The sequence below is a fragment of the Neomonachus schauinslandi genome, chromosome 5 (genome assembly GCF_002201575.2).
Source record: "Neomonachus schauinslandi chromosome 5, ASM220157v2, whole genome shotgun sequence".
Taxonomy (NCBI): Eukaryota; Metazoa; Chordata; class Mammalia; order Carnivora; family Phocidae; genus Neomonachus; species Neomonachus schauinslandi.
Genome location: NC_058407.1, coordinates 65,574,082 through 65,600,422, shown reverse-complemented (window position 1 = coordinate 65,600,422; position 26,341 = coordinate 65,574,082). Strand labels below are relative to the sequence as shown.

Genomic DNA, 26,341 nt, shown 5'->3' with positions numbered 1-26,341 from the left:
TGTAAAATAAATGATCAGGGTAGTCCAGGTTGGGTTCGAATAAGCACGCTGGATCGGGCAGGATGAGGCAGGGAGCTGGCAGCTGGGCCCCTCTGGCAGCACAGAGAAGAGTCAAAACTAGATGTAATGAGTGCGGTCAAGGAGGAAGCCCCGAGCCCCTTCCCCACGGCGGTGGGAGGCCGCGGGGCCATGCCCTCCAGCGGGCTGCCGCTGCAGCCTCCACCCAAGCCCGCTGACGGGAGTGCCGGTTCTCCCCCGATAGGGTAACGATGACCCAGCACAGCAGCAAGTCGCCAAGGGGAGCTCCCAACTGCCTTTTTCTGCACAGGTGACAGTGCGGCATGCCCCCTGACCGCCCTTCCTTCCTCCTCTGGACCAAGTGATGAAAGGACAGGACAATAGGGAAATCCTCCTTGCATTAGCGGGTAAGTATGCGACCCTCATCAGACACATCCACAACGTAAAGTATTCGCATCAGCCTCGTGAGCTGGGGGCCTAGCCCCTGGCCATCAACCACATGTCGTGTATTCTTAAGACATCCACTGAGAACTCACTCAGACAACACGTTTTAGCATTTTTTCCCCCTTTGGGACTTTCCCATTTGAAGAAATAATAAGCTCGCTCTCCAGTTTTCTTTAACAAACTAAGCATGTGACAAGCAAGGTCTCAGATTTTTTCTTTGCCTATTTCCTCCTAAAATTTAAGTCTGTGGTTAGGTAAGCTCTGCACGACAGTTTCTCCTTCAGACCGTGGGCTAACGCAGCTCTCTGAATAATACCCCACACTTTCTTGTTTTTTCCTGAGGAGCATAAGCAATCAGAATTAAATTGTACATAAATGAGGTATAAGAATTTTTCCCAGGGTCTTGCATCTGCACCTGCACCCAATGTCAAGGACTTCTGAACCTGCTGTCACCAAACAGACGCCTGAAACCAAAGCCGTGACACGTTAGGTGGTAAACTTGGTGCTGAGCCCTCGGGGCCAGCCTCCGTGCCCCTACAGGTCATAATTAAACGGTCTGCTCGCCTTTGCCACAATATTCTAATTCTGTATGTCACCATTCCCTCCGTGGAACCCTGTAGGCATGCAGCCGCCGACCAGGAGGTGTGAAGTGCCCAACTGGGGGCAGGGCAGAGAGCACAGGGGTAGGCTGAGGCAGGCTGGAACTCCAAGTTCCTACTTCGTAGCTAACCAGCCTGGGCGGACACCCTGCAGGGCTGGTTTAAAAAGTAACAACTAGTGGACATGCATGTCTGGAATGTAAAGGGGACGCCCAGTAAATGGCTGGAGTAATTATTGTTGCTGATTCTGTAAAATGAGTTAATATAAATTATTAACATTCTGAGCACTCAGTTGATGATATACACAGTATGTGTTCAGAATGACATACTCAGTATGTATTTGTGATTGATTATCGTGATCTAAGGGAACCCAGATGCCTTGTCAATTTGGGATCTTCAGACCTCACCGAGGGAATGCTCTGTAGGTATCTGACTACAATCCCTGATTAGGAAAGGCAAGCGTCTGAGTATTTTCAGAAAAATCCTGACATAATTTAGTAGGTTGAATTCAGCCTCTGAAAGGGAAATGAAATGATAAGATATGCATCTTAGAAAGAGCAAAGACTGTAGGTTGGAGAATGGGGCAGAGGAAGAAAAGAACACATGTGGGAAGATATATTAGGAAGCCACAGCCAGATTTCAGATTTGAGCTAAGTAGCTGCTATAGGGAGAGAAGAGCACTGATCACAGCGTGGTCTAGAAAGGAGAATCTACCCTAGTCCTGGTGGAGGAAGGCAAGGAAGGAATCCCAGATGATCTTGCAATTTCTATCATGGAGCAATTAGGTAAATACTGACTTCACTTACTGAGAGGACGAACAAGCTTGGGGAGTAGTTTAGAATTTACTTTAAATTGGATCCTTACATCGTCACAGAGTTTATTCAACCGGGAACAAAGAGACATTTCTTTCTTCTTAGCTATTTTGTCATGCGTTTTAAAACTGCCCCATGATTTAACTAGCATGCATCACCAAGAATAAATGCATATATAGAAAATAAACAGTCTTTTGTTCTCATACAAATATATAAGGTGGCTGAGTCCACAGTTAAGCAACACCTAGAAATCATGACTAAGAAAATAGGATATTGACATAGGACTCAAAGATTTAGTCAGGGGTCAGGGAAATTGGTAAACATCCCATTCAGAGAAGTGAGAGTAATTTACAGTTCTCCATATTTTTGAGATTTATTTATTTATTTTAGAGAGAGAGGGAGAGAGCATGAGCGGTGGAGGGGCAGAGGGAGAGGGAGAAGAAAAATCCTTGAGTAGGCTCCGTGCTGAGCCGGAGCCGGACACGGGGCTTGATCCCAGGACCCTGAGGTCATGACCTGAGCCAAAATCAAGAGTTGGTCGCTTAACCAACTGAGGCACCCTGGCACCCCTTTATTCTCCATTTTCATTTGTTTGAATATATTTCAGAGATTCAACAATAAAATATTAAGAAAAAGAATGTCCTAAAGGAGGAAGAGAGGAAGGTAACAAGACATCAGCAATGACATTGGTTTTGTAAATGGTAATTTGGAAAAATATTTAAAAGTCTGCTATTTTATTGGTATAATAGTGATACACAATTGATATATAAAACAAATAATACAATTTGGGTCAATCATTATAATTATAAAGCAAAAACACTCATTTGTAAAGAGTCTGACCAGAAGCCACTTTTTGCAGTGCTATTTTCATATTTTTAGTAAAATTTTTATTTTTTTTAAAGATTTTATTTATTTATTTGACAGAGACACAGTGGGAGAGGAAACACAAGCAGAGGGAGTGGGAGAGGGAGAAGCAGGCTTCCCGCAGAGCAGGGAGCCCGATGTGGGGCTCGATCCCAGGACACTGGGATCATGACCTGAGCCGAAGGCAGCCGCTTAACGACTAAGGCACCCAGGCTCCCCACGATCTGACAATTTTAAATAGTTTTTAAATAGTTTTTCTCTATAAAAGTTCACAAATTCTCTATTATTTAGAGGTAAGGGACATTGCTAAACCATTCAAGGCCCAATTCTCCTAGGATATTAAATTATTCTTTATGAAAAAGGTTGTAAACCTTTTTTTGCCACCCCCCCCACCCCCGAAATTTATGAACTGTGTCTCTGGGACTATGAGCCTGAGACTCAGGAGGCCTGGTCCTTAGTCCAAGCTCAGTGGCTAGGCTGGCTGGGATTTGGGCAGTTGCTAGAACTCCCAGAGCCTCAACTTGGCCTAAGGCCCTTTCCTCTTCCCCACTTGTCAAGTCTGTTCCTGCAGGGATAGGGACACACCAGTCCACAGAGCTGTGCCATCAAATGGGGTACCTGTCAGTGTTTATATTCTATTCAGTGGTAGTCATCTAAAGCCTATTTTTATGTTACTGAAGCATGGATATATGTATACTAATTTCTAGAATAAATTGAACATTTACCACATGCCAACCACTCTGCTTAGCACTTTGCATATTCAATCTCCCCTGAGGGATTTGGGCCAGAGAAGTTAAGTAACTTTCCCAAAATCACACAGCTCGCACGTTTCAGACTTGAACTCAACTTTTCTGCCTACAAAGGCCATGCTCTGAACCACTAAGCTGTATTGGAGCAGAACAGAGAACTTGCATAAAACATACGAATTCTAAGAAAGACTGTAGAAAATTTTAAGAAGTCCTGACAGAATGGGGTCTTCTATAAATTCCTCTCTTATAATTTGGCTCTTCTCAACCTATAACTTCCCAAACTCTAACTCCAGCCTTGCTCCTCAACAACACAGAAGTGTGCATATACTGACTCAGTGCAGAACTTAATTCTTAAAAAGCCACTAAATTGAACTCATGACAAGTTTTAATCCAGTCTCAAAATTCTCAGTATACTATCAGAGAAGACTTTGTGCCTCAGTAGAAACAAATTATTCATATGTGCTTGAAAGTGCTAAATGCAAGTGCTTTGAAGAGAAATGATCCATCAAGGATACACAGACTGTTTCAAGCCACAAAAAGAATACACATACTGTTTTGTGACTTGCCAAATTTGATCCTTTTTTAAGGTAGCCACTCATAGATTTGAACATAAACACACAGCAGTTTGCTGAAATAAGTATATTCTAAGTACATATTTCGTCGGTTGATTTCTGGCCTGCTTGCACTCCGTTCCAAGATGATAAGAAAAATAACAGGGTTCCTGGAAATAGAAAATGTGAATTAAGTGATATCAGCTCATATAAAGATCAGCTTAAACTAATCTGTGGCTGGAACTATTAAAAGAGTTGTTAATATTAAAAGAACATCATTTTTATCCCGATACTCATATTTTTTGATGTCTAAAATATTTGGCTTTTATGGGTTTGCTTTTAAATAAAGCATAGTTTAAAATACATTATAAATTTGTAATGGCATATTAACATACATTAATGGACACCGAAAGGCAAAACCTCAGTCCTGACTGAGTCCTGATTCTGCTACCGGCATCCCATGGGGTTAAAACAGACCAGAGAAAACCAATCCGTGGTGAACACTCTCAATTCAAACAGGGGCTCCCAGCCTGCAGTGGGCCTCCATGCTGCTCAGTAATTATAGCCCCCTTCATCTCCCAGATGATGATTTCATACCTTCTCCTTGATCCTCAAACCTCTAATAGCACCTGCCTCAGGTTCACGCTCAGCGGGTGACCTTGACTTCACTGCCTATTTCTCTGAGAACATAGCAGTTGGGAAGAGCTCTGCAAGCTGGTGCCTCCACACCTACCCATACAGCAGCCTCATGCCCCTGTACCCAGCCTTTTCCCATGTATGCTCCTAGCCAAGGCCAACCCCTCTACTTGGGCACTAGATCCCAACCAATCACCAGCATTGCTCCTGCATCACCTGTTTTCCCTATTTACTGACTTACTCCTATGAGCATACAAATATACTATTTTTGTTCCCCTCTTAAAAGAAAATAAAATTCTCTTAACCTCCCTTCCCCCTTGTGGAGGAAGAAAAATTTTCCTCTGCCCGTCAAGATTCTTCTGGGTGGTGTAAGAAATTAACATGAAACAAATTAACAGGGCAAAAAAAAAAAAAATTAATTCATATGCACAGAGGTCTCATAGATACGGGACCTAAGAACTGACCAAGGCAGGCAGCTTTTATACTTTCTAGACAAAGGAATGTAAGTTTATGAGGAATTGACAGGACAAAGAAAACTTATGTTTGGGACTGTCAATTAGCAAGGAATATAAAGAGAATTTGGGCTGGGGTGGTAAATCAGCAAAAGTAACAAGGTTTGCTTATGTAAGCTTCTTCAGCCCTGATTCCCTGTCTCTGATGATAAGGATGTGTCTCTTCCTCCCAGTGTCGGGAGGGTACCTTTCACATGGGAGATTTATGACCTGCTTTCTAGAGACCTAGGATGGTCAGACTGTTTCTGTTATACTGGCTGTTTCTTAAATAACGTTAATTAAAAATAATCATTATGCCATTGCCACATATTTTGGGGCATCCTGCCCTGGGCTCCCACGCTTTCCAGCGGACTTCTCATTCTCTACTTCCCTTCGTTTATAGTAAGACTCCTCCAGGATGGTATTGTCCCTGATTCTCCTCTTTGTCTTTCTTAACCACTCTAAGCAGGCTTTGTCCCTACCACTCAGTCAAGGTCATCAATGTCCTGCACAGCCAATGGTCAAATATCCCACTTGACTTATCAACTATCTCTGACACAGACTATGTCTCTTGAATCCTCCCTTGAAACACTCTTTCCCCTCGGCTTCCAGGATCTCCCACTCTCCTTGTTTTCTTCCTGCTTCATTGACTCTTCCTCCTCAGTATCCCCTATGAGTTCTTCCACTAGCGTAGGTTTTAATTCTCAAACCTCTTTTCCTCTTTTCCTAGCTTCACCCTCTCCACTGGTGACAGCATCCAAGCCAAACTGATATCTCCGGCCTGGCTCTCTCCCCCCTAACTCCAGACCCGTATATCCAAATCCCCATTCAACATCTCAATTTAGATGTGTATAAGGAATCTCAAATGTAACAAGCCCCAAACCAAACTCTTGTCTTTCACCCCCTAAACTTGTTTCTGCTAAATTTTCTCCATCTGAGTAAATGGCAACTTCATCCTTCCTGTTGTTCAGGCCCAAAACTACAGAGCTAGGCTTGCCTTCCTTCCTTTTTCTCATACCCTATCTTCTCTCCACAGGCAAATGCTATCACCTCTACCTTCAAAATGGATCTGGAGGCTGACCACTTCTCATTCCTCAGCTATGTCACTCTGGTTCAAGCCTCAACCCTTGTGTTATTCAATAACCTCTGAAGTAGTCTCCTTGCTTCTCCTGCTCCACAGAGTCTATTAGTAAGATGGTGGGAATTTTCTGCCCAAACCCCTCACAATGGCTCCTACGACCTACTTCTCTTTCTTCTCTGACTCCATCTCCTGTGTCTGCCTCTCTTGTTCACTCCAAGCTAGTCACACTCACCTCTTTATTGTTCTCTCTGCTTGGACCTTCCTTCCCCCAGATTTCTATATGGTGTTTCCATCACTTCCCTCTGGACTTTGCTCAAATGTCATCTTCTCTGGGAGACCTTCTCCAGACCACTGTTGGTCCCTTCTAGGTTCTCAGCCAGGTCTCTGTAACAAAAGACAGATTGACAAGAGAAAAGCATACAAATTAGCCTTCAAGAAGAGGGGCACTTGGGTGGTTCAGTCAGTTACGCATCCGATTCTTGATTTCAGCTCAGGTCATGATCTCAGGGTCGTGAAATCAAGGCCCACATAGGGCTCCACACTCAGCAGGGAGTTGCTTGAGATTCCCCCTGTCCCCCACCCCCTGCTTGCTTGCTCTCTTTCTCTCTCAAATAAATAAATAAATCTTAAAAAAAAAAAAAAAAAAAAAAAAGCTCAATGAAGACACAAAGCAAGGTTAAGCCTGAGTGTTTTTCACTCTGGGTTTGATGAAGACTGGTAGGACAGAGGATACCAGCTAAGGGTGATAAACTGGGGGAACTTACCAAAACCTGTTTGTTTAGATTCCTCTCTGAGTCCTGGTGTCTTTGGAGATAAGGATGCTACTTTCTTCCTGGTAAGGGGAGAGCACCTCTCTCAAGAGGGCCTTGTGACCTGCTTCAGGGGAGGCCCCAGAGTCATTCCAGCATGAGCCGTTTCTCGAGTCCCCTTGTCTTAAAATATTCAGCATGCTGAGGTGCCATATTCTGGGGTAGTGGGTCTCAAACCCTGTCACTACCCCATCTAAAATTCCAACCCACAGCCCCTGCATCCTCCTCATCCAACAATCATGTTCCTCTTCTACCTAACATATTATTTTACTTATTTATTTATTTATTTATTTATTTTAGTTGTCTGATTCCCCCAACCAAATGTCAACTCCATAGGGGCAAGGTTTTTTTATTTTTTTTTTAATGCCACAATTATTTATTGAATGAATGAAAGAGCTGGTGGATGGGCCACGGTTAATGATGTTGACATATTTTATTATACACTACTATATACCTGGTGCTCTGGGTCTATGTTCTCATTTAACCCTTGCATCTATGTAGCCACTGTTATTGTCGTTATTTTGCAGATGAGAAAATCAAGCCACAAGGAGTTCAGTGACTACCAACATCATGCAGCCATAAATGACAAAGTTCATTATCAAACCCAAGTCTGTGTGGCCCCAAAGCTACTTTATTCACAGCATCATAGCTCTGGCTTCAATTCACACCATCAGTAGACATGCAGTCACCATATCTCAAATCCACATCAAGGTTTAAGTGGTCCCCAGACAGGGTACGAGGGCCCGGGTCAGTTCTAAATGCCACACCATAGGGATGAGCTTCACCTAACTCCTTTTACAGGCTGTCGCAAGCCATGAGTTTTCTGTACCATTTCAAACATCTGAACATTCGGAACAATCTGGATGATCCGTTTACCAAAGACTTTCTGCAGGTTAACATCTGTTCTAAGTGGTGTTCGTATTCTTCTTTCCAGACATCTGCCTTAAATAAAAAGGAAAGTTGACTCTTCAAGAAGAAAGGAAGAGAGAACAAAATATTTCAGAGAGCTATAGGTTATCTGTATAGAATATTTCTGATAGAATAGACAAGAAGCCCATGACCGCATCACTTCTGGCAGGACAAATGAAGGATTAGGAAACAAGAAAGGGAGAGGGACTTCTCACTCATACCACCTGTACCTTTGGAAGTTCCCTGCCATATGGATTAAGTACCTTCCAAAACTAAGCAAAATAACAATGGCGGTGCACCCTGTCTGGCCTCCCACTGAGAGGGCAAGGGGACACACCACAGTCCTAAGTGCCCTGAGCACTCCATCAAGGTGACAGTCATTCAGGCTTGCTCCAGGCCTCAGTTCCACCATCTGCAATGGGAAGACAATGATTAAAACTTGCCTGACTTTATAAGCGGGGTCTGTTGCAAGATTCTAAGTGTAAAACCTTCTATACGCATCAGTGTTCATTATCATTTAGGGGAAGTTTGGTGGGTAAGAAAGCAAGCCAGCTCACTGAGCAATGGAATACAAAATGGGGCCAAAAGACAGCAATACTGTCTCCATACAGCGTAATAAGTTCTTAGAAGTAAGAAAATCAGTAGAAAAATCTGCTGTTTGGTCTCAAACAATTTTATTTTAAATTCAAAGAGGATAAGCAAGATTATCATCTGCATCATTCCTGCTCCTCTGTTCTCTGGTCTTAGAATTATGCCAATTCTGGTCATGCTTCCCTAGACCTCACAAGGCCTTTCACCCTCACAATGCACAGATGAGCTGGAACCTGGAGAGAATTGAAACTCATTTCTAGAATCAAATAATGGCCAATTTTCAGCTATGTAATACACTACTCTGAATTGTAAAATGCCAAAGCTATCCATTGGGTTCTAGATGCAGCCTTGCCTTGACACACGCAATGAGTATATGAAAAATCATGGAAAAAAATGCAAAATAACTTATTTATAAATAGAGATAAGAAAATAAAAACAATGTGTAATGAGTGGAATTCATGAGCCACACACTGAGTATTCAATGAAGTACCGTGAAATGACATTTCTCAAGAAAAGGCAGCTGGGTTGCTTTATAGGCCAATTTACCTAAACAGCACAGTATTAAAAAAACAAACAAAAACTAAGTGCAGAGGGAGTGTATTTCTGGACTGTTTTGGAGCCTATTACTCTTGTTATTTTAGACCATTAAGTGGGATGAGGAACCCATTTTAGAGTTAATTTAGACCATTAAATGGGATGGGGAAATACTCGGTCCTAAAGTATTTAAAACACCATAGAAGGTCCACAGTTTGGGGAAGAACATTTTTAGAGCTTCATTTCCTCATTTTTCCTTTTTTCTGATTCTTTTCCTCCTTCTCTTTCATCTTGGTATTTGTAGGGAAGAGGGTATTCCTCGGCCTCCAAATCATGTCCTTCCAAACCCAGGAAAACAAAGCAGGGCGCTTATCTAACCCACCGGAAGACCCCGCCCCCCATACCCTCCAGTTCCCTGCGGGGTTCCCAGGTTTCCCGTGGAACAGCAGAGGAGGATCAGCAGGTCTTGTGGGTGTGCCACTTTCTGAGCTTACTGGGGCCTGTAGTCCTCTGTGGCCATGGACTGGGCTGCTCCTCTACCCACAGGGCCATGGGAAGGTCAAGGGAAAGGATCTGAAAGCCTAATGTAAACTAAAGCAGCACAGGATTACTACTATGAAAAATTAATTAGAAAAGGGAGCAATCTTCTCATTTTCTTATTTCTTTTTTCTCACTTCCCCTTTCTCTGCCCTCCCCGCCAATCTTTCTCTCCCCCACTCTGCTTTCTCAGTGGGGAACACACACAAGGTAGTAAGAGCTGAGGGTCTGAATTGTTAAAACAGAACAAAGTTTAAGAGTCAATATAAGCTACACCCAAATTACTGAGAAATGTGAAATGAAAATGAGCTCAGCCCCAGATTCCAGGAAAATGCTACATTTTTGGATTTACTTGCCACTTTGTGTTTTCACATGGGCCGGAGCCTTCAAGCTTTGGTCATTAGTCTTCCGCTTCCTAATGCAAAGAAGTAAATGCTGACTCGCGTCATTTGCCTCAGATACCACCGGAAATGGCATCTTCTCCCCAGCCGCTGGCTCACGAACCCAGCAGCACCCAGACGTGAACTTATCTGCCTAGCAGCCGGGGCTCTGGGCTCTCCAACCTGGCCCTCTGATCGACAGCCGACAAAAGAATCTGTCGAGGGAAGAGATCTAGAGTCAACAGAGAGGTACACTTTTTAATCACCAGTTACTCTGATGAGTAAGTACTTTCCAGTTTTCCCATTTTATTTTAAGCATTAACTTCACATTTCTGAGCAGCCTTTCTTAGGATCCTCTTTTCTTGGGCACTTACTATAGAGTGGAATCACCATGCTGACGCCTTCACCCTACCCCCACTTAACTGCACAGCCCCAACGAGACAACAGTTATTTTGTAATGAGAAGGATTTGTGATTGGTAAACTACTCTATCTCTAAAAACCTACAGTAAAGAGAGACAGACAGTTGTCAACAGGGGAAAGGATGTGAAGCATCTGTTGTCTGTGCAATCTTGTATGTTGTGGTTGACCACAAAGGCTTGGCATCAGCTCTGACTCCCAGCTCTGCTTTTTATAAATTAGATGACCTTGCGCGGATGACTCAATCTTCCAAACTTAATTTTTCGAATGTATAAAATGGAGAAAAAGAAAATACCGATGTCATAGGGTTCTTAAGAGGAACGAACAGATAGCTGAAACACGTAACACACTGGTGACGTGGATACTAAACATTACTGAATAACAAGGGAACTTAGCGTTTCTAAATAATAAATGTAAGGCCTTCATTCAACTGGAAAGCTCTCTTAACTGGTAAAACCCATCCCTCAAACATGCTGAGGTGAGTTCAGACATTCCTTTCTCCAGCTGAGCTCCTCACCTCTCAGACCTTGCCCCGCTTCTGGTTCCAAGCCATAGGGTTTGGGACTGGCAAAATCCTCAGTCCTGCTGCCAACGCACAGAGCAGTGGGAACACAGGTCTTCCAGATCCTTCTACAACCTAGTGCGGGCAGGGAGAGGGCAGACAGAGACTGACTCTTAGAATCCCATTTTTACATTCAAAACCTATTTTTCCCCAGAGAAACACTATTGCACTTAGCATTCAGATACTACACTGTTAATAAGAATAACAGCAATGATAAAAGAATATCCATTTTAAGAGCTCTTTCGCGTAATCTCCCTGGAGGAGCATCGGAAGCCATTTCTCCCATTTAAATGCTGAGGTAAGCATCTCGCACGGAGATGAAGTGAGCTCTGGAGGTGGCGAAACCCCAGCCAGCTGACTCAGCCTCATGTTCACATCACCCGTTCAATTGGCTTTTGTGACCATTCCTGGAGACAGAATTTTCAGAATCCAACCTGTCCATCAGTTGAAAGCCACTTAGTCATTATGGGCTCCCCCTCACCCTTCCTTTTCAACCGTGGGAACTTTTTATTCAACCACCACTTAGAATCTGGAGTAGTCAGCAGAAGTCCAAAAAACGTTGAGGCACAAGGAGAGCTTTGGCACAGACCTGACCTTTCCACTGACCCACTAGGAGGAATAGTTAACTACCAGTGACGCAAGCCCAACTAAGTGAACTTCATCCCCACTCCGTTTCCTCAGGGGAAAAACTTACAGCTGTGTACAAAACATGGCTTTGTTTTGTTTTTCAACAGAGAATGAAAAGGAAAACGATATGCAAATTTTTTTTCTAGATAAGGCTATTTTTTCCTCTCCATCTCAACTAGTATTTATAGCTGGGGTTAAAAGCTCAGGCTCTGGAGCCATATTTCCTCCTAAAGAAACAAAACAATATCTTAAGCTGATCTCATCCATCAGAAGATTCATTGGCAATGACAGACCAGTTCTGCCATTTGCTAGCTGGACAGCCTTGGGTGATGGACATAACCTCTCCAAGCCTCAGTGTCCTTATCCATACAGTGGCGAATATAAGAGTTTCTACCTCACCAGGCTGTGCGCAGAGAGAAGGCCTGGCACATAGTAACTGCTCGGTGAATGCTAACCATTATGCAGAAGACACTAGCTGCAAGGGGTAGAAGGACGGGTGGGACCCACTTCTGCCATCCAGGCATAACTATATCCAGGACTAGGATATACTGGGGTGGAACGGCACATGGGCGGTTAATCATCGTACAAAATAGAACCAAGTGCTCACTCAGGGCAGCCATCAGAAGAAGCAGATTTTTCTGTCTGGGGGAAAAAAGGGAGACCTTCAGACAGACCTGCGTTTGAAACTGGATCTTAAGGCAGAAACAGAATTTCAGTGGGTTAGGGAACATTGATCCTGAACCACAGAGCAAACATAAAGAGGTGAGAAAAAGCTCTCTTGGGACACATGGGCTCCAAAATTCATCCACAGGCGTTCGGGAGCTGCACAGGAGGAAGGGTCACCTCCTAGGTTAAAAAACAGAGTTTCTAAATACAAAATGTTGGGAGTTATGCTAGCATACTAAACGAAAATGAAGACACGAAAGTCAAAACCCTAGATGATCACGTAGTAGGTGAGAAAACACAAAATAACAACCAGACCCTTTTAGAAGTCTTTCAAAGTGAAGACACACTTCCTTAAGATTTAAGAGTAATTTATGGAAAGTAAAAAAGTTCATCATAAAATCTAATAAAACAGAGGTAAAATTGGTCACTGTGCTCAGCTTCCCAAAATACATTGCAACATCCTCCTCCCTAAAGCATAGCCTCAAGAATTACATCTTATTTTTTAATGCCAAGAAATAGTTGCACTGTTCTCCATCCAGGCTATCATTCAAGGATTTTGAGGGAGGTTTTTAGGAATAATGGAAGCAGCCAGGGTCACGAACCATAAAAAAGTGCCTTGATCCAAGCATTTCAGAAGCAGAGGTTATTTCCACCTGGTTATCCCCAACCAATGTGGCACGCATAAATTACATAGCAGCTCTCAGAAAACGCACAGCAAGAATATGCTGCCGTCCCCACAGATGATCGATTTTTACCTTTAGGAAGATTGTCCAAAGGTCACAAGAGAATTATCTTAGGAATTCAGCCACAGTTTGATAGTAGGATAAATGGGCGTCTAGAGAATTTGAAAGTGATAAGAGGCCCACACAGACGGTTTACTCCTTGCCCCCTCCCCCTTCCCATCCCCTGGGAACTTTACTCTACTCACCTGAATACCCTGAAGCTCAGGAGACAAGTTTGGGCTGGCTAAATTTATTGAGCACTTAAAAATGTGGCAGACCTCACGCCAATGACTTCGTTCACGTAACCCTCACTTCTTAAGAAATTCATAGTATTATTCTAGTTTTGTTGATGAGTGTTCTGAAGTGCAAAAAAAAATTTACTTAAGCTGCCGGGGGTCGCAGAGGCGAGTCAGCGGCGGAACCGGATATAAACCCAGGGGGCTGACTCCAGGCCCCCCTCTGAGCCACTGGGCTTCGCCACAATACAGGAGTCATCTGCATACAAATGGTGATTGATAAGAAGACCCGAATAATTTGTTTCCATCCAAAGTGGGACTTTTTTTGGTGTGTGTATGGTGGGGAGGTTGCCCTTAATAGTTGCGCTGGGAAAACGGGGGTAAGCCAGAACCGTGTGGGGCAAACTGAGAAGTATGATCAGCGTATTGACTGATGCCGTGAGCGTGGATGGATTTACCCCGGCAAAGAAGGTTGAAGAAAAGAAGAAAGGAGCCGATTAGTGGGTCCTGAGAGAGACCAACAGCTGGGGAATTGCCCGAGAAAGAGCAACTCACACAGGATCGTGGGGGAGGTGAGCCGGGAGACAAGGGTGTCAGGCTCGGGCAGTTTTGCGAAGGGAGTTACCCGGGGCGCCCCGGCCCCGACGAGCTGGGAATGCGGCTGGGGTGATAAGGCCCACGAGGTGGCCATTGACAGGGGCGGCCGGGAAATCACTGGTGATTTCCTGACCAATATTTCTCCCGTTTGGTGGAGTTGGAAGCCGCATTAAAGTAAAAGTCGTGAGTGGGAGGTGAGGACTCAGCCACAGGGCAGCGCAAACAGCTCTTGTTGAAAGTGGCCTTGAAGGGGAAGCCAAAGATAGGACTGTCCTGGAGGTGGAGTCAAAGAAGTTTCCTTTCTTTTTTAAAGCAAGAAACTAGAATGTGTTTAGTGCTTAAAGGAAGGAACCAGCCAAAGGAGAGTGAAGAAAAAGTAGAATGCATAATTATCCCCTCTCCAGGGGACATTCTGGAGCAAAGTTCCTGAGGAGGTGGAAGGGCGAGCCACCTGAGCTGAGGAGTTACCTTTACAGGCGAGGAGGTACGGCTCTGCCCCTGCCGGAGGGAGGAGAAGGGGACTGTGGACTAGAAGGTTCCATGGAGGGAACGGGAGCGAGGTGACGTCTGCAGGCTCGGTTTTTCTCTGAAGTCCCAGCGGGGAGGGGTGGTCGTGCCCGAGGTTTAAAGGTGCCAAGAGCACGGCCCGCTCCGTACTAGGCCCTTGAAAGACATTGCCGTGATCTTTCATCTTCACTGCTGTTCAGCGAGGTAGGTGATCTTAGCCCGTTTGGCACCAGAGGGAAACGGCGGCTCAGCACAGTGGGCAGTCAGCCCAAGAGCGCACAGCTGTTTGGGGCCAGAGTCCACGTCTGAGTTCATTGGCTCCTGGAAAGGAAAGCCAGCTCACTGCCTTTCTGTTATCTGGCAGAGTCTTCGGGGAGTAATAGGTAGGGAGTTAGCGGATGTAGTTTAAATAATGGTTTGAGATCAGAATGTGCAAGTTCGTCAAAGACTGTACATGATTGAAATCCTATTTTTGTTTATATGAATTGCTTTGATTTTTTTTTTTTTTACTTTTAGGAGATCCTTTTGTAAAACAAGAGTTGTTATTTTTTTTTAAATGGGGCTATTTGAATAAAGGTTCCATGGTTTATCTTTCGTTTTTAGAGAAGTTACCTGCTATCAGGTATTATGAACCCCCACTTCATTCGTAAAGGATGTCTGTCACCTGCGTTTCTTTCTAAAGTCCATAGGAACATTTCCTATTAGCCTATTATTATGGGAAAAATACTTTTTTAAACTTGGTAATTTTCACTCTTCAAGTGTGTGAAATCCCTCCGTGGATATTTTATTGCGAAAGAATCACAGATTTAAGATGGTGGCCCCGTAGGGATGGTGATGATACAAGTTGATTAGTTCTGCAGGGATTCCTGCCTCCACGAGGAAAACTTGTGGTTAAAATGGAACCCACTTTGAAACCCACTAGTTTCAGTTTTCCATTTACATCACGTGTGTTTGAGATGTTAGATGTGGTGAGGACTCCCTGAATAGCCAAGTTAGAAATATGGGCCATATGGTAGGGTTAGGTGATACAGGGGTGGAGTAGAGGAACCCCGACAGTAGTTGGTGGGTGTGTGAGTCAAATTTGCAGAATGACAACTGTCAGAGCCCCAGGTAGACACAGGTGTTCTCTAAATTTTTGCTCAATTAATTAATGGGCTGCAGAGTTGAGGCCTCTTTTAGAGGTGAGGTTATTTGGAGTGGGGGGGATTAGACTCAGACTTTCTCCTGGCTGATAGTTGCAAATAATTTGCATTATGTACCATAGCATCTCACAGTACTTTTATGTGTTTTTTAAAATTTACTCCTAAAACCACTTTTTAAAATAGTAGGCCTGCATTATCTCCCCCTTCTTTGTGTTATACAGAAGAGTGTGTTAACTGACTTGGCCCAGAGCAAAAGATGAATGTCTTGAGAACCAGCAAATCTCAGGCCATTCGTTAAGCTTTCCCAAAGAGAAGTTTGAATTGTTTTTCTTCTTTGAAAACCTTATATGGCCTGCAGTTTAATTTTTGACAAGTTTAAAGCCCACTTAGAAAACTAAGCAAATGCCAAGACCTTGAGGTGAATTCCTGAAAAATAATTGTATTTGTACAAGATGGTACAAATATCTAGTCCATTAAGTGTAAGGGGATCTTGGAAAGTTCAAAACATTAATTTGATTACCAAAATGCAGTTAGAAGGAAATGAACTATTTATATTCCCGGGATAATGTTGCATTAAGATGGTTAGTCTTATGCAAGAAACTTTTAAACTAGTTACAAGTACTTCCTACAACTAATCAAAACAACATCCCAATCGTTAGTGACCACCTCTGATTTAAGACCTCACTGCAGGGTCTCTAGAGCAGCTGACCTATTTCTGTGTCTGTCTTCCTGTAACTAAAGATCAGTAAGAAAAGAAAAAAAAAAATTAACCTAATTTCTACAACACATTGATTAGTGAAAAGCAAATGTTACATGTTTGGTTTGTGATAGTTATACAGCAATAGTCAATGATTTATAAGTCATGGCTTATGGAGCTATTAAAAAATTAATTACCCCCAAACAAAAATCTAAGCAAAATTCTTGAAAGTCATTTATTACAGTAGTAGCCATTATTAATTCATGTTTCTGTCAGAGCTTTAGTCAAAGTCCAAATAGAAAGCGTGGAACTAACTTAAAATTATGATATCAGGAATCATCATGAAACTTTTTTTTTTTAAAAAAAGGTGTTAATTTGAGGTTGGAATCACAGCTTGCAAGGATCACCGGTATACCTCCTCCCTCCCTCTTGACTCCTCCAGCTGGCTTTGGCGCTTCATTTGCATACATCCTTTGTAGCTGCTAGCACCTTCTTCAGTATTTGCCTCTTACTGTCCATTTCCTTGCTGCAGCTCTTGAGAGAAGAGACTGCCTTTTTACACGTAGTCCTTCCACCTAGTACAGTATCGGTTTCGCGATGATCTTTCCTGAATGAGTGCATGAGTTGCTCTTATCTATAAAACAGCTACCAAAACAAATAGGTGAGTTGAGCAAATTTGAAGCAAAAAAAAGAAGCCTACTTTCAAAAGACCAGTAATCTGTTTTCAAATCCCCCTTTTGTTTCATTTTTTGGAAATCAAAAGAGCTTTGAAAATGGAACTTACCAACGTTTCTTTTAGATTTAGCTCTTAATTATTCTTCATTCACCATCCCCCCCCCCAAAAAAGTCACTTTGTTTTTAAGTGCTTGGTATCTTAGTTTAAAGGATTCTTTCCCAGGGTGATAGTCCTGCGGGGCGGGGGTCTGATTTGTTAATCCTGTTACAGTCGTGGTACTCTTTATCAAGAATTTCATGAATTTCCTTTCAGTTTAACTTCTAACTAGAGTGTTCTTTCCAGTCATTTCCTCCTCCCTTCTTTTCCACAGTCTGATCTGCTCGCCTGTTCCACCGCAGAAGAACAGTGAGAAATTCCTAGGGAGACATTTTTGCCCAGTTTTGACTCTGGGCTCTTGGAGCAGCATGTGGGTGGGTTAAGTTCACTGGTGGGGACACAGGGCAGCCAGGATTCCTCAAACACTGGGAGTCTGTGGAATTGTGTTTTGGTTATTCTAAAATCCAGGTCACTTATTTTTTGCATGTCTCTTGGTAGAGATCAAGGTATGGGATGAAATATGTATACTGTCACTCACAGGCCCCCGCTCCCCGCCCCCAGTACACATAAACCACCTCTCCTGGGCAGGCAGAGGAAATGGTTTCTTGCCTGCCACACACCAAAGCACTCTTCTATCTTGTCTTCAAATATCTCCCTGACAGGAGCCAAGCTTTTCGATTCAGACCAGCCTGCAGGGCATTCTGCTATAAAGGATGTCTCTGCTGTAAAGGATGTCTCCCTACAGAGACAGACTTTGGCGTCGGTGGTTTTGAATTTTAGCTCCATCACATTGATATCCTTCTCTATAAAATGGAAATAATAAAGATTGTATCACAAATAGGATTACATTTGTAAAGCACCTGGCATCCAGTAGCCATTCAACAAACATTAGTTTTGCTTTATTCAAAATCTTTCACTCGGATCATCTCATTCGATCATCACAGAACCCTGCTAGACAAACAGGGCAAACATTGTAAGTCCTCCTCCTCCTTTTATAGACGATTAACCCGGTGTTTTGAAACTTGCTCAGTAATTAGAATAACTAACCCTTATCCATGCTTATTACTTGCCAGGCATTGTTCTAACCATTTTACATTTAGTCCTCACGTGAAATCTGTGAAGTGGGCACTCAAAGTCCCATTTTACAGATGAGGGAAATTGAGGCAGAGAAAGGCTAAGTAAGTGGCAAATAGAATAGTTGGGATTCACACCCAAGTACTGTTGCTCCAAAAGCAGTGCTCTTCAAGGGTATACTTCAGTGCCTCTATTTCCCACAGCTTTTAAGTAGTGGATTGGACTCCCACTTGTGAGTCCCAGTCTAGAGCACTTCACACCCAGACAAGGAACGCACTGGGCCCAGCAAACAAAGTACCCTGCCTGGAGAGCCACCAGGTTATCAGATCTGCCCACCCACCGCAGGGAGAGAACTCTAATGGAAGGGGATGGTGTTCAATATCATATACGGGACGAGACCCACTATGGGAGCAGAGTGCCAGCCCAGAGAGAGCATCATGAGAAACTCTGGGAGGAGGTTTCCCCCTTCACTTTGTACTTTGGAGCCTGGGGTCTAGGGCAGGGGGGTACTGTTTGTTCACAAAGACCCTGAAGGTCCGCAGCACCTGTTCCTTCTATGTTCATGGCACTTAGCACTCTATCTGCTCCTGAAGGGCATGACCAGGTTTTACTCATTTTTATATCCCCTCTGTGGAGCACTGAGTAGACACTTAAAGTGTGAGAAATGATTGCAAACAAAGGAACATGCCTGAGCCCCAAAGGGATCTGGAGTTTGCTTAAGGTTTTATTTTGTTGTACCACAATGAGCTCTATCCTTTTTCTTTCTGATAACAAAATCATGTAAATGAAGATTCTTTGGGGAATAATAAGCCAATATTTTCAACTGTTCTCTTAGGGCAACTCTTACAGACTACCCATTTTCATGTTTTTATTTTTGTGCTTGTACCCATTTAAAACCACAAATAGTATAGCTTTTAAAAACTGTGTAATTTAATAGTAGCTATCCACCCACCCCTATTAAAATGCTTACTGATGCATAAAAGCCTACGAATATCAAGCCACAATGGATTTTGTTGGCTTCTGTGTAAGTGTATGAAGTGGATGCCATGTTCCTCCCCATCTGAGATCTGTTGGTAATATTGAAGTGTGTTGTTACCTTTTATTCATTAATGGATATGGTTGTAAATGACAGCTTGAAAATAAACTGAAGTTTTGAAGATGAGTTTCACAACTCTTAACGTTTTATGCAATGTGCTCAGGAGGAAAAACTTTTCCTCTACCCTGTTATGTTCAGTGTCGGCGCCCTGTGAATTAAACAAAGACAGGTTAAAGGAGAAATAGCATACAATTTTTATTAATATTTATGTGCACAGGAGTTCACAGAACAGAAACTCAAAAAAGCAGATTCAGGGGCTTATATATCATTTTAATAAAGGAAAAGGGGTTTGGGTTTCATGGGATGATGAAATGTGGGGACAACTCGGAAATATATGAAGGTACTAATGGAAAATCGGGGCTATTTTTTTGTAAAGTCGGTTTATGAAAACTCATCTTGGTGTTGACAGTTCCCTATCTACTTCCTTGACTCTTCTCTTCCTGGTGGGGGAAGGAGCACCTGCCTCAAAAGGAAATTTATACACTGCTTTTAGGCCGGGAACTCTTCCTGTGTCTGTTGATTCTTGGTTGCCTTCAGCTCAAAATAATCCTTATGCCAAAATGGCATATTTGGGGATGGCATATTCTGATCGTCTTCCTATGGAAAGCAAAGAATATTATAGCTGTAACATGTGAATTATTTCCAGTGTTACTGCCCTTTTTTACAAGTCCTGTTCATGACCCGAGTTGAAGGCAGATGCTTAACTGGTGACTGAGCCACCCAGGCACCCCATACTTTTCCTCTGTTGTTTGTTACATTTCACTGAATTCTTTTTATTAAAAGAAACATACAATTATACAAAGTATATTTACAAAAAAGGAGGGAAGGCAAGCCATCCAGAATCCTACATTTCTCTTAAAAGCTATGTTTTTGCATATTTTCTTTCCGTGTTATCTATTTCCTATAGTTTCAGCGACATAGGGCTCACATGTGACATGTAACTTCTTCAGTTTAACATATCGCAGCATTCTGGGCGTTCTTGCTCATTCACAGTCCTCATTGTTAAGCAGCTGCAAAGTCTGCCTCCCCGTTCTCCAGGGTCAGACACCTGAGCTGCCTTCCCGGGGCCAGTTTCTCCAGCCAGGGGAGGGCCTGTGGGGTTGGCCGCTTCTGACCTGGTGGAACTTGGGCCTCCCAAGAGCCACGGGGCAGGGGTTCACAGGTCAAGGTGAGGCCCGGCCAAGCAGGGCTTATGCCTCCTCCGACTCCCTTCTTGCTCTCTTCCCACTCCCAGGCTTAAGGGCGTGGACTTCCCAGGCCAACCCTCCGTCCCCTTCCCCGAGGCTTGCCCACACCGAGAGCCTTCCGGGGAGGGGGGTAGGGTCGCTCCCAGCCACTCTCTCCTTCTGTCCTAGCAATCTGAAGACCTGCCGCACGTAAAGGAAAGACCTAGGCCGCGCGCCCTGGGCGTCATGGTCCACCTGCAGGCCTCTGAAGTGCAGCAGCTGCTCCACAACAAGTTCGTGGTCATCCTGGGAGACTCGGTCCAGAGGGCCGTGTACAAGGACCTGGTGCTCCTGCTGCAGAAGGACTGCCTGCTCACTACCAACCAGCTCAAGGCCAAGGGGGAGGAGACCTTCGAAAAGGACGAGCTGGTGGACGGAGGCCAGATGGGCCCCATGCACAATGGCATCCAGTACCGGGAGGTCCGCCAGTTCTGCGACGACCACCACCTGGTGCGCTTCTACTTCCTCACGCGCGTGTACTCCCCCTACCTGGAGGCCATCCTGCAAGAGCTGCAGTCCAGCGAGCACGGCCTCCCGGATGTGATCATCATGAACTCCTGCCTCTGGGACCTCTCCAGGTACGGCCCGGGCTCCTGGCGGAGCTACCTGAAGAACCTGGAGAGCGTGTTCGGGCTCCTGGGCCAGGTGCTGCCCGAGTCGTGCCTCCTGGTGTGGAACACAGCCATGCCCGTGGGCAAGCAGATCACCGCGGGCTTCCTGCAGCACAAGCAGCAGCCCGGGGATGACTCCCTGAGAGGCCAAGTCATCGAAGCCAACTTCTACAGCTCTACCGAGGCGAAGAAACACGGCTTCGACGTGCTGGACTTGCACTTCCACTTCCGCCACGCGGAGCAGCACCTGCAGCGCGACGGCGTGCACTGGGACGAGCGCGCGCACCGCCACCTCTCGCAGCTGCTGCTGGCGCACGTGGCGGACGCCTGGGGCGTGGAGCTGCCGCGGCGCGCCCGCGTGGCCACGTGGATCAGGGAAGGACCCGGCGCGGCAGGTGAGAGGCCGCGGCAGCCCAACAGAGACCCGCGGGCCTGGCCGCCTCCCAGGGGCAGCCCCCTCCTCCCGAGTCCCCCTCTGCCCCCGCCCCCGCCTCCCCGCCTGCCCTTGCCCCCACATCCTCGTCCCTTTCCTTTTCAGCAGGTGATGCCGCGGGTCCTGTTCTGTCCCCAAGATACGTATTTTTCCTCAGACCAGCCTTCCCAGTCGGATCAGTTCTCCTCCAACTATTTCCATTCAGATGTCCCCTCCCCTACCCAGACAGGATTTGCCTTTGAAGATGACTTTATGATTGACCCTCAGCCATCCGTGCTCCCTTTCGCCATGCCCTATCTGCGGCGAGCCCCGGTGGTCCATAGGGGTTTCCCCCGGCACTCGCCTCGCGGCCCCTACGGGCCCTGGGGCCGGCGGCCGAGATCTCCCAGGAGACCGGCCCATTCCCGCCCACAGCCAAGGCCTCAATAGACCCTCCTCCTGTTCATGGACTGGACAGATCCTCTGACTCTCCCGAAACCGACTGACCTTGTTAACTTAAGCCTTTGATCCGTGCTTGGACTTCTTTTCGGTCACTGCTGTCACCGATAATGGCAGGGAAGGGTAATCCCCTCCATTTTTGTCGGCTCTGGCCTCTTCCTCTATTCTCTGGGGGTGACCAAGCATTTTTCCCGCCTCCCCACCCCCTATCCTGTCTGTCTTTTTTGTAAACAGAAAATGGAAATAAAGAAGTTGTTTCAGGAAAGTAGTTGTGGGGTTTGGGTGTGTCTATATTTAATGGTGCCTCTCCCTTCCATTAAGAAGACAAAGCAAGGACAGTGTCTGCTGACCGTTTATGGCATCTACTTGATAAACTACTCGAAGTGGAATTTGTCTAACATAGTTCTGAAGTTCTCCATAAGATGGATCTGAGTCCTTACCAATAAACAGAAGAGCTTTAACTTTTTGTGATCATATTTTCCAGAGATTCTCAAAGAGTCATCGAATTTTAAAACTGGGAAAGCTAAATAAATAATATTTAACTGACACAAACAAGGAAACAAGCTAAGAGAGGTGAGTGACTTGTCCTAAGTCACACACAAAAATCCCTCTTCCACTAGTCTTTCCTAGTTTTCCTAGTTTCTGACTAACATGAACTTTCAAACCAGGGGGACTGATTGCTACCACAGCAATGTCACACCAAGAAGGAGCGTTTACCAAACATGGTCTTTCTATGAAAATGATGGTGAAAACAGCTATAGCTCCGTAACTCCAGAAGCTCACTGGTTAGATGCACAATGTATGTAAAGTAGAGTGCACAGCATGCTCGTGATTTTGTGATTTCTTGGAATAGTCTTGAGTTTTGGACTTGAGAAAATTAGAAAAAAGTAAGTTGCACTCAATGATGGTGTCTATCACCATTACAGAATGAAACTACTGGTCAGAAGGGACCACCCAGGGCACAGCTCTGACAGATGGCCATGACCATCTCTTTGCTGTTTTATGGAAATGTGAACATCAGGAAGACTTTATATGCTAGGGTCTTTATCACCCTAGACTCGTGAAATGTTAATACTTGTATAAAATCGTCAAAACAGGACCTGACTAACGTCTGAATGGTAGATTATTTCATTGGATTGATTTAACTGGTTTGTAAGTCCTCAACTGGACCATTCCTGAAGTTGACAGTAAGTGTCAGGAAATGTTATCCTGTAAAAAAATGAAAGTCATGAAATCACAAAAAAATAGATGAGATCAGCTCTCTATAGGAGAAATACACAGCAGCTTTTAATCTACTAAAAAACCATAAAATTTGTGAAGAATAAGACCGTCTTACTTAACTTTGTGTCTCATATCCTACTGCAATGTATAGCATTTAGTACTGAATAATGTTTCTTGAATGAATCTGAGTGAATGAAGAGTTCTTGGTGACACTGTGACCCAAGTATCTGAGGAGATACTATATATACATGGACGTTGAGTCATTGTAGCATATCTAAAGGAATATTGCTGAAACAGCTGGATGACAACCATCAAGGACTCAAGAAAGGTGGTACCTGCAAGGCAGAATTTGCCAGAACGTCCCAGCAAAGTCAGGAGAGAGCACCTGTCTAACTAATGTCAATGTTCGAATCCCAGGTAGGAGGTGAATGCACCAGGCTGTGAGATTTGGTAACATCAGCCCTCAAGATAAACCCGTTGCCTCATTCTGACTTTACGCTTCCCAAGCAAGACAAAGCAGTGCTTAGGGGCTGATCTGAGTAAGCAGACTCTAGTATTTATATTTTCACGAATAAACCAATAAATCAGTGGTGTGATTTATGAGTTAGGCTAGTGTGTATTATTCCTCTTTCATCTGATCACGCCAGATGAGGCAAGGAAAATGAGTTCTTAGAGATAGAGTACTGAGGACCAGACACTGAATGAGGAATCCACTATCTTATATTAGGGATTGAATTGCACCAATCACTTAATGATCCTGTTTCTTTCAGATGGGGAGGGGTGCAGGTAGACTCAGACAGGGACAGTCTTTTCCTGCACAGGTGTATTAATGTCCTAGGGCTGCTGTAACGATTACTACAAACTTGGTGACTTAACACATATTTATCCTCTTAGCAATTCTGGAGCTCAAAAGTCCAAAATTCACTACCCCCAAGCAAAATCTGTATGGGGTCTCCTGCTGTCCTACATGATCAGGCTTCCGCCTGCCCCTGCAATGTCGTCTTCTGGAACTCTCTTCATTGATCTTTATGCTTTCGGCCACACTGGGCTTCTTTCTGTTCATACACAACCTGCCACCCCCTTTCATAACTCGGGTCTTTGTGCTTGCTATTCCCTTTGCCTAGAATGTTCCACATCCCCTACTCCCTGTTTCTTTGGATATCTAACTTTTCATCCTTCCATCCCCACTTTTCAAGTCCCTTCCTAAAAGGCCTTTTAGGATCATTTCAGCTACAAGTACTGTTATGATCTATCACAGCACACATTCTTTCCTTGTATTGCTTATCGCCCTCATTCGTGGCTCCAGTAGTTGCCTTTTAGCCCCTCCCACTAGGAAGTAAGCTCCGTAAGCGTTGTTCACTGTTGAATTCCCAATGTCTCAGCACAGTGCTTGGCAAGGAAGGTGTCCAAGTATATTTACTTCCAGATAAATGTTCAAGAACATAATTCATGTTGTGTACTCACAAAAACATAATTTATATTAAAATTGAGCTGTATTTGATCACTTTTCTTTAGAAAATGTCTCTAGACTTCTCTCATAACTTGATCTAAGTCACTTAGGGTGGCTAACCCCCCCTGAGCCTCTTCACCCCCATAGGATTAGCCTGATAGCACCTTCAGTGCTAATTTCATACATATCCTGGCCTTTATCATCCAGCCCTGAGCTTTCCTCGCCCAATTTTACTATTGCTACCTTGCTCCTTAAGTCAGGAAACCTAGCAATGCAATCAAACTCTTGTCTGGTAAAAAGAGCCTAAATTATTCAACAGTTATGAGAGAAATGATTGCTTTATTGTTAAGACTTACAACGCAGGGTTCATTCCGCCTCTTCTCCAGCCTCAAGAAATGATAACGCTCAAAGCTTTTTTCACTTGACTCTTCTGGAAAAAGAAAATTAAAAAGGGGTAAAATTAATGTTTAACATTATCCAAGCAGCATATGAGTCTCACCTTATTCTAGAATAAGGTATACTGTTATGTCGAAGGCCAAAACTTCAAAGCTGTACCTATTTTTCCCTAAGCACAAACAAAGTAAGGCCCAGGATTTGAAAACAGACGGAATCATCTATCCGGCCATAAGTTGGGGATCAGCTCCCCCGACCCCTGCTGGCCAGGCGCAGAGCTCTTGTTCGCAGGACCCCTGCATTGCATGATGCCTGGACCCAATGTTCATGTTATTTCCTCGAGTTGGTCACAGCGGTGGCTTCATCTCTGACAGCTTTTCATTCATGAATTCTGCAAAGGTAAGTTATTTTGAAAATTTGGGTCTTTAAGGCTCATATCGAAAGGATTTGCCATTATTTTAAACCATTTTATGCTTGTTTTTAAAACTCTGGAAACAATATCATTCCTACCACATCAAAAAAAGGCCTCTTATCACTGCTTCCTTAATGCATAGATACAGTTTTTCCACAAGATTTTACCCATTAAGCTTTAAAGAAAGAGTTCCTAAAACATGTCTCTGAGCCATCATCTGTACATGCATTCGACAGGCAAGGATACTTGGGAGGATTTGTTCTATAATTGCCCCATGTGGAAATTCACAATGACTCTTAATGGAGAAATTCTGCATGAAATGAAATTGATTAAACATGGTTAGCCTAGTATTTTCCAGATTTATTGAGCCACAGACAATTTTCATATGCATTATCTCTTAAAAACATGTTTTGGGAAATACCGTTCTAGAGAATGCTATGTAAAATCGTTGGTGTAAGTGAAAAAAGAAGGCTTGTTAGCGTCATTTTATATATGAAGCTCTTTTTCAGCGGAGCATTATAATCTGCGCCCACGTATGAGCTAATATTCATTAGGTAAGCCTGGGACAAGTCTGAGATTGTTTAGTTAACCGAAGTAGGATGAAATGGACCAGGCAGGAATGATGGCTCTCTTCTTGCTCTAAGATGGGAGGTTGGAGGGGGAGAATGGGACTGTGTGGCCAGTCCAGCCTGCAGAGCAAGGCATGTCAGGGGAGGTGAGAGTCATCCACACAGCACCTTCTGTCAGCACTTAATAACAGTCTTAGGAGCAGGCTCCAAATCTCTAAGAAGGGACCTATCTTGGAAGAATGAGAGCACCCATGGAAGGTGCTATGGCAGAGCCAGACACCCCCGATGAAGAAGAGACACCACCAGGCCATGTGGTCTGTGACGTCTAGTCTGGGCCCTGAGCAGGTGCCCTCCATCTCTGCAGTGATGCCTCTCAGACCTGGAGGGTACCTGGCTTCTTACCTTCACTTCCCACTCTCATGTCTATATCGCATGGACTCATTTTTGATATTATATTTCATCTCAGT

At 44.2% G+C, this 26,341-nt stretch overlaps 1 protein-coding gene across 1 annotated transcript; it reads left to right on the top strand.

Moving 5' to 3' along the window:
- The first annotated feature begins 359 nt into the window (after positions 1–359).
- PCED1B (PC-esterase domain containing 1B) lies at positions 360–21,917 on the top strand. Its single transcript, XM_021704891.1, has 2 exons — positions 360–425; positions 20,477–21,917. Exon 2 carries the CDS (start codon positions 20,534–20,536, stop codon positions 21,818–21,820), a length of 1,287 nt encoding a protein of 428 aa, XP_021560566.1. The 5' UTR covers positions 360–425; positions 20,477–20,533; the 3' UTR covers positions 21,821–21,917.
- The last annotated feature ends 4,424 nt before the right edge of the window (positions 21,918–26,341 follow it).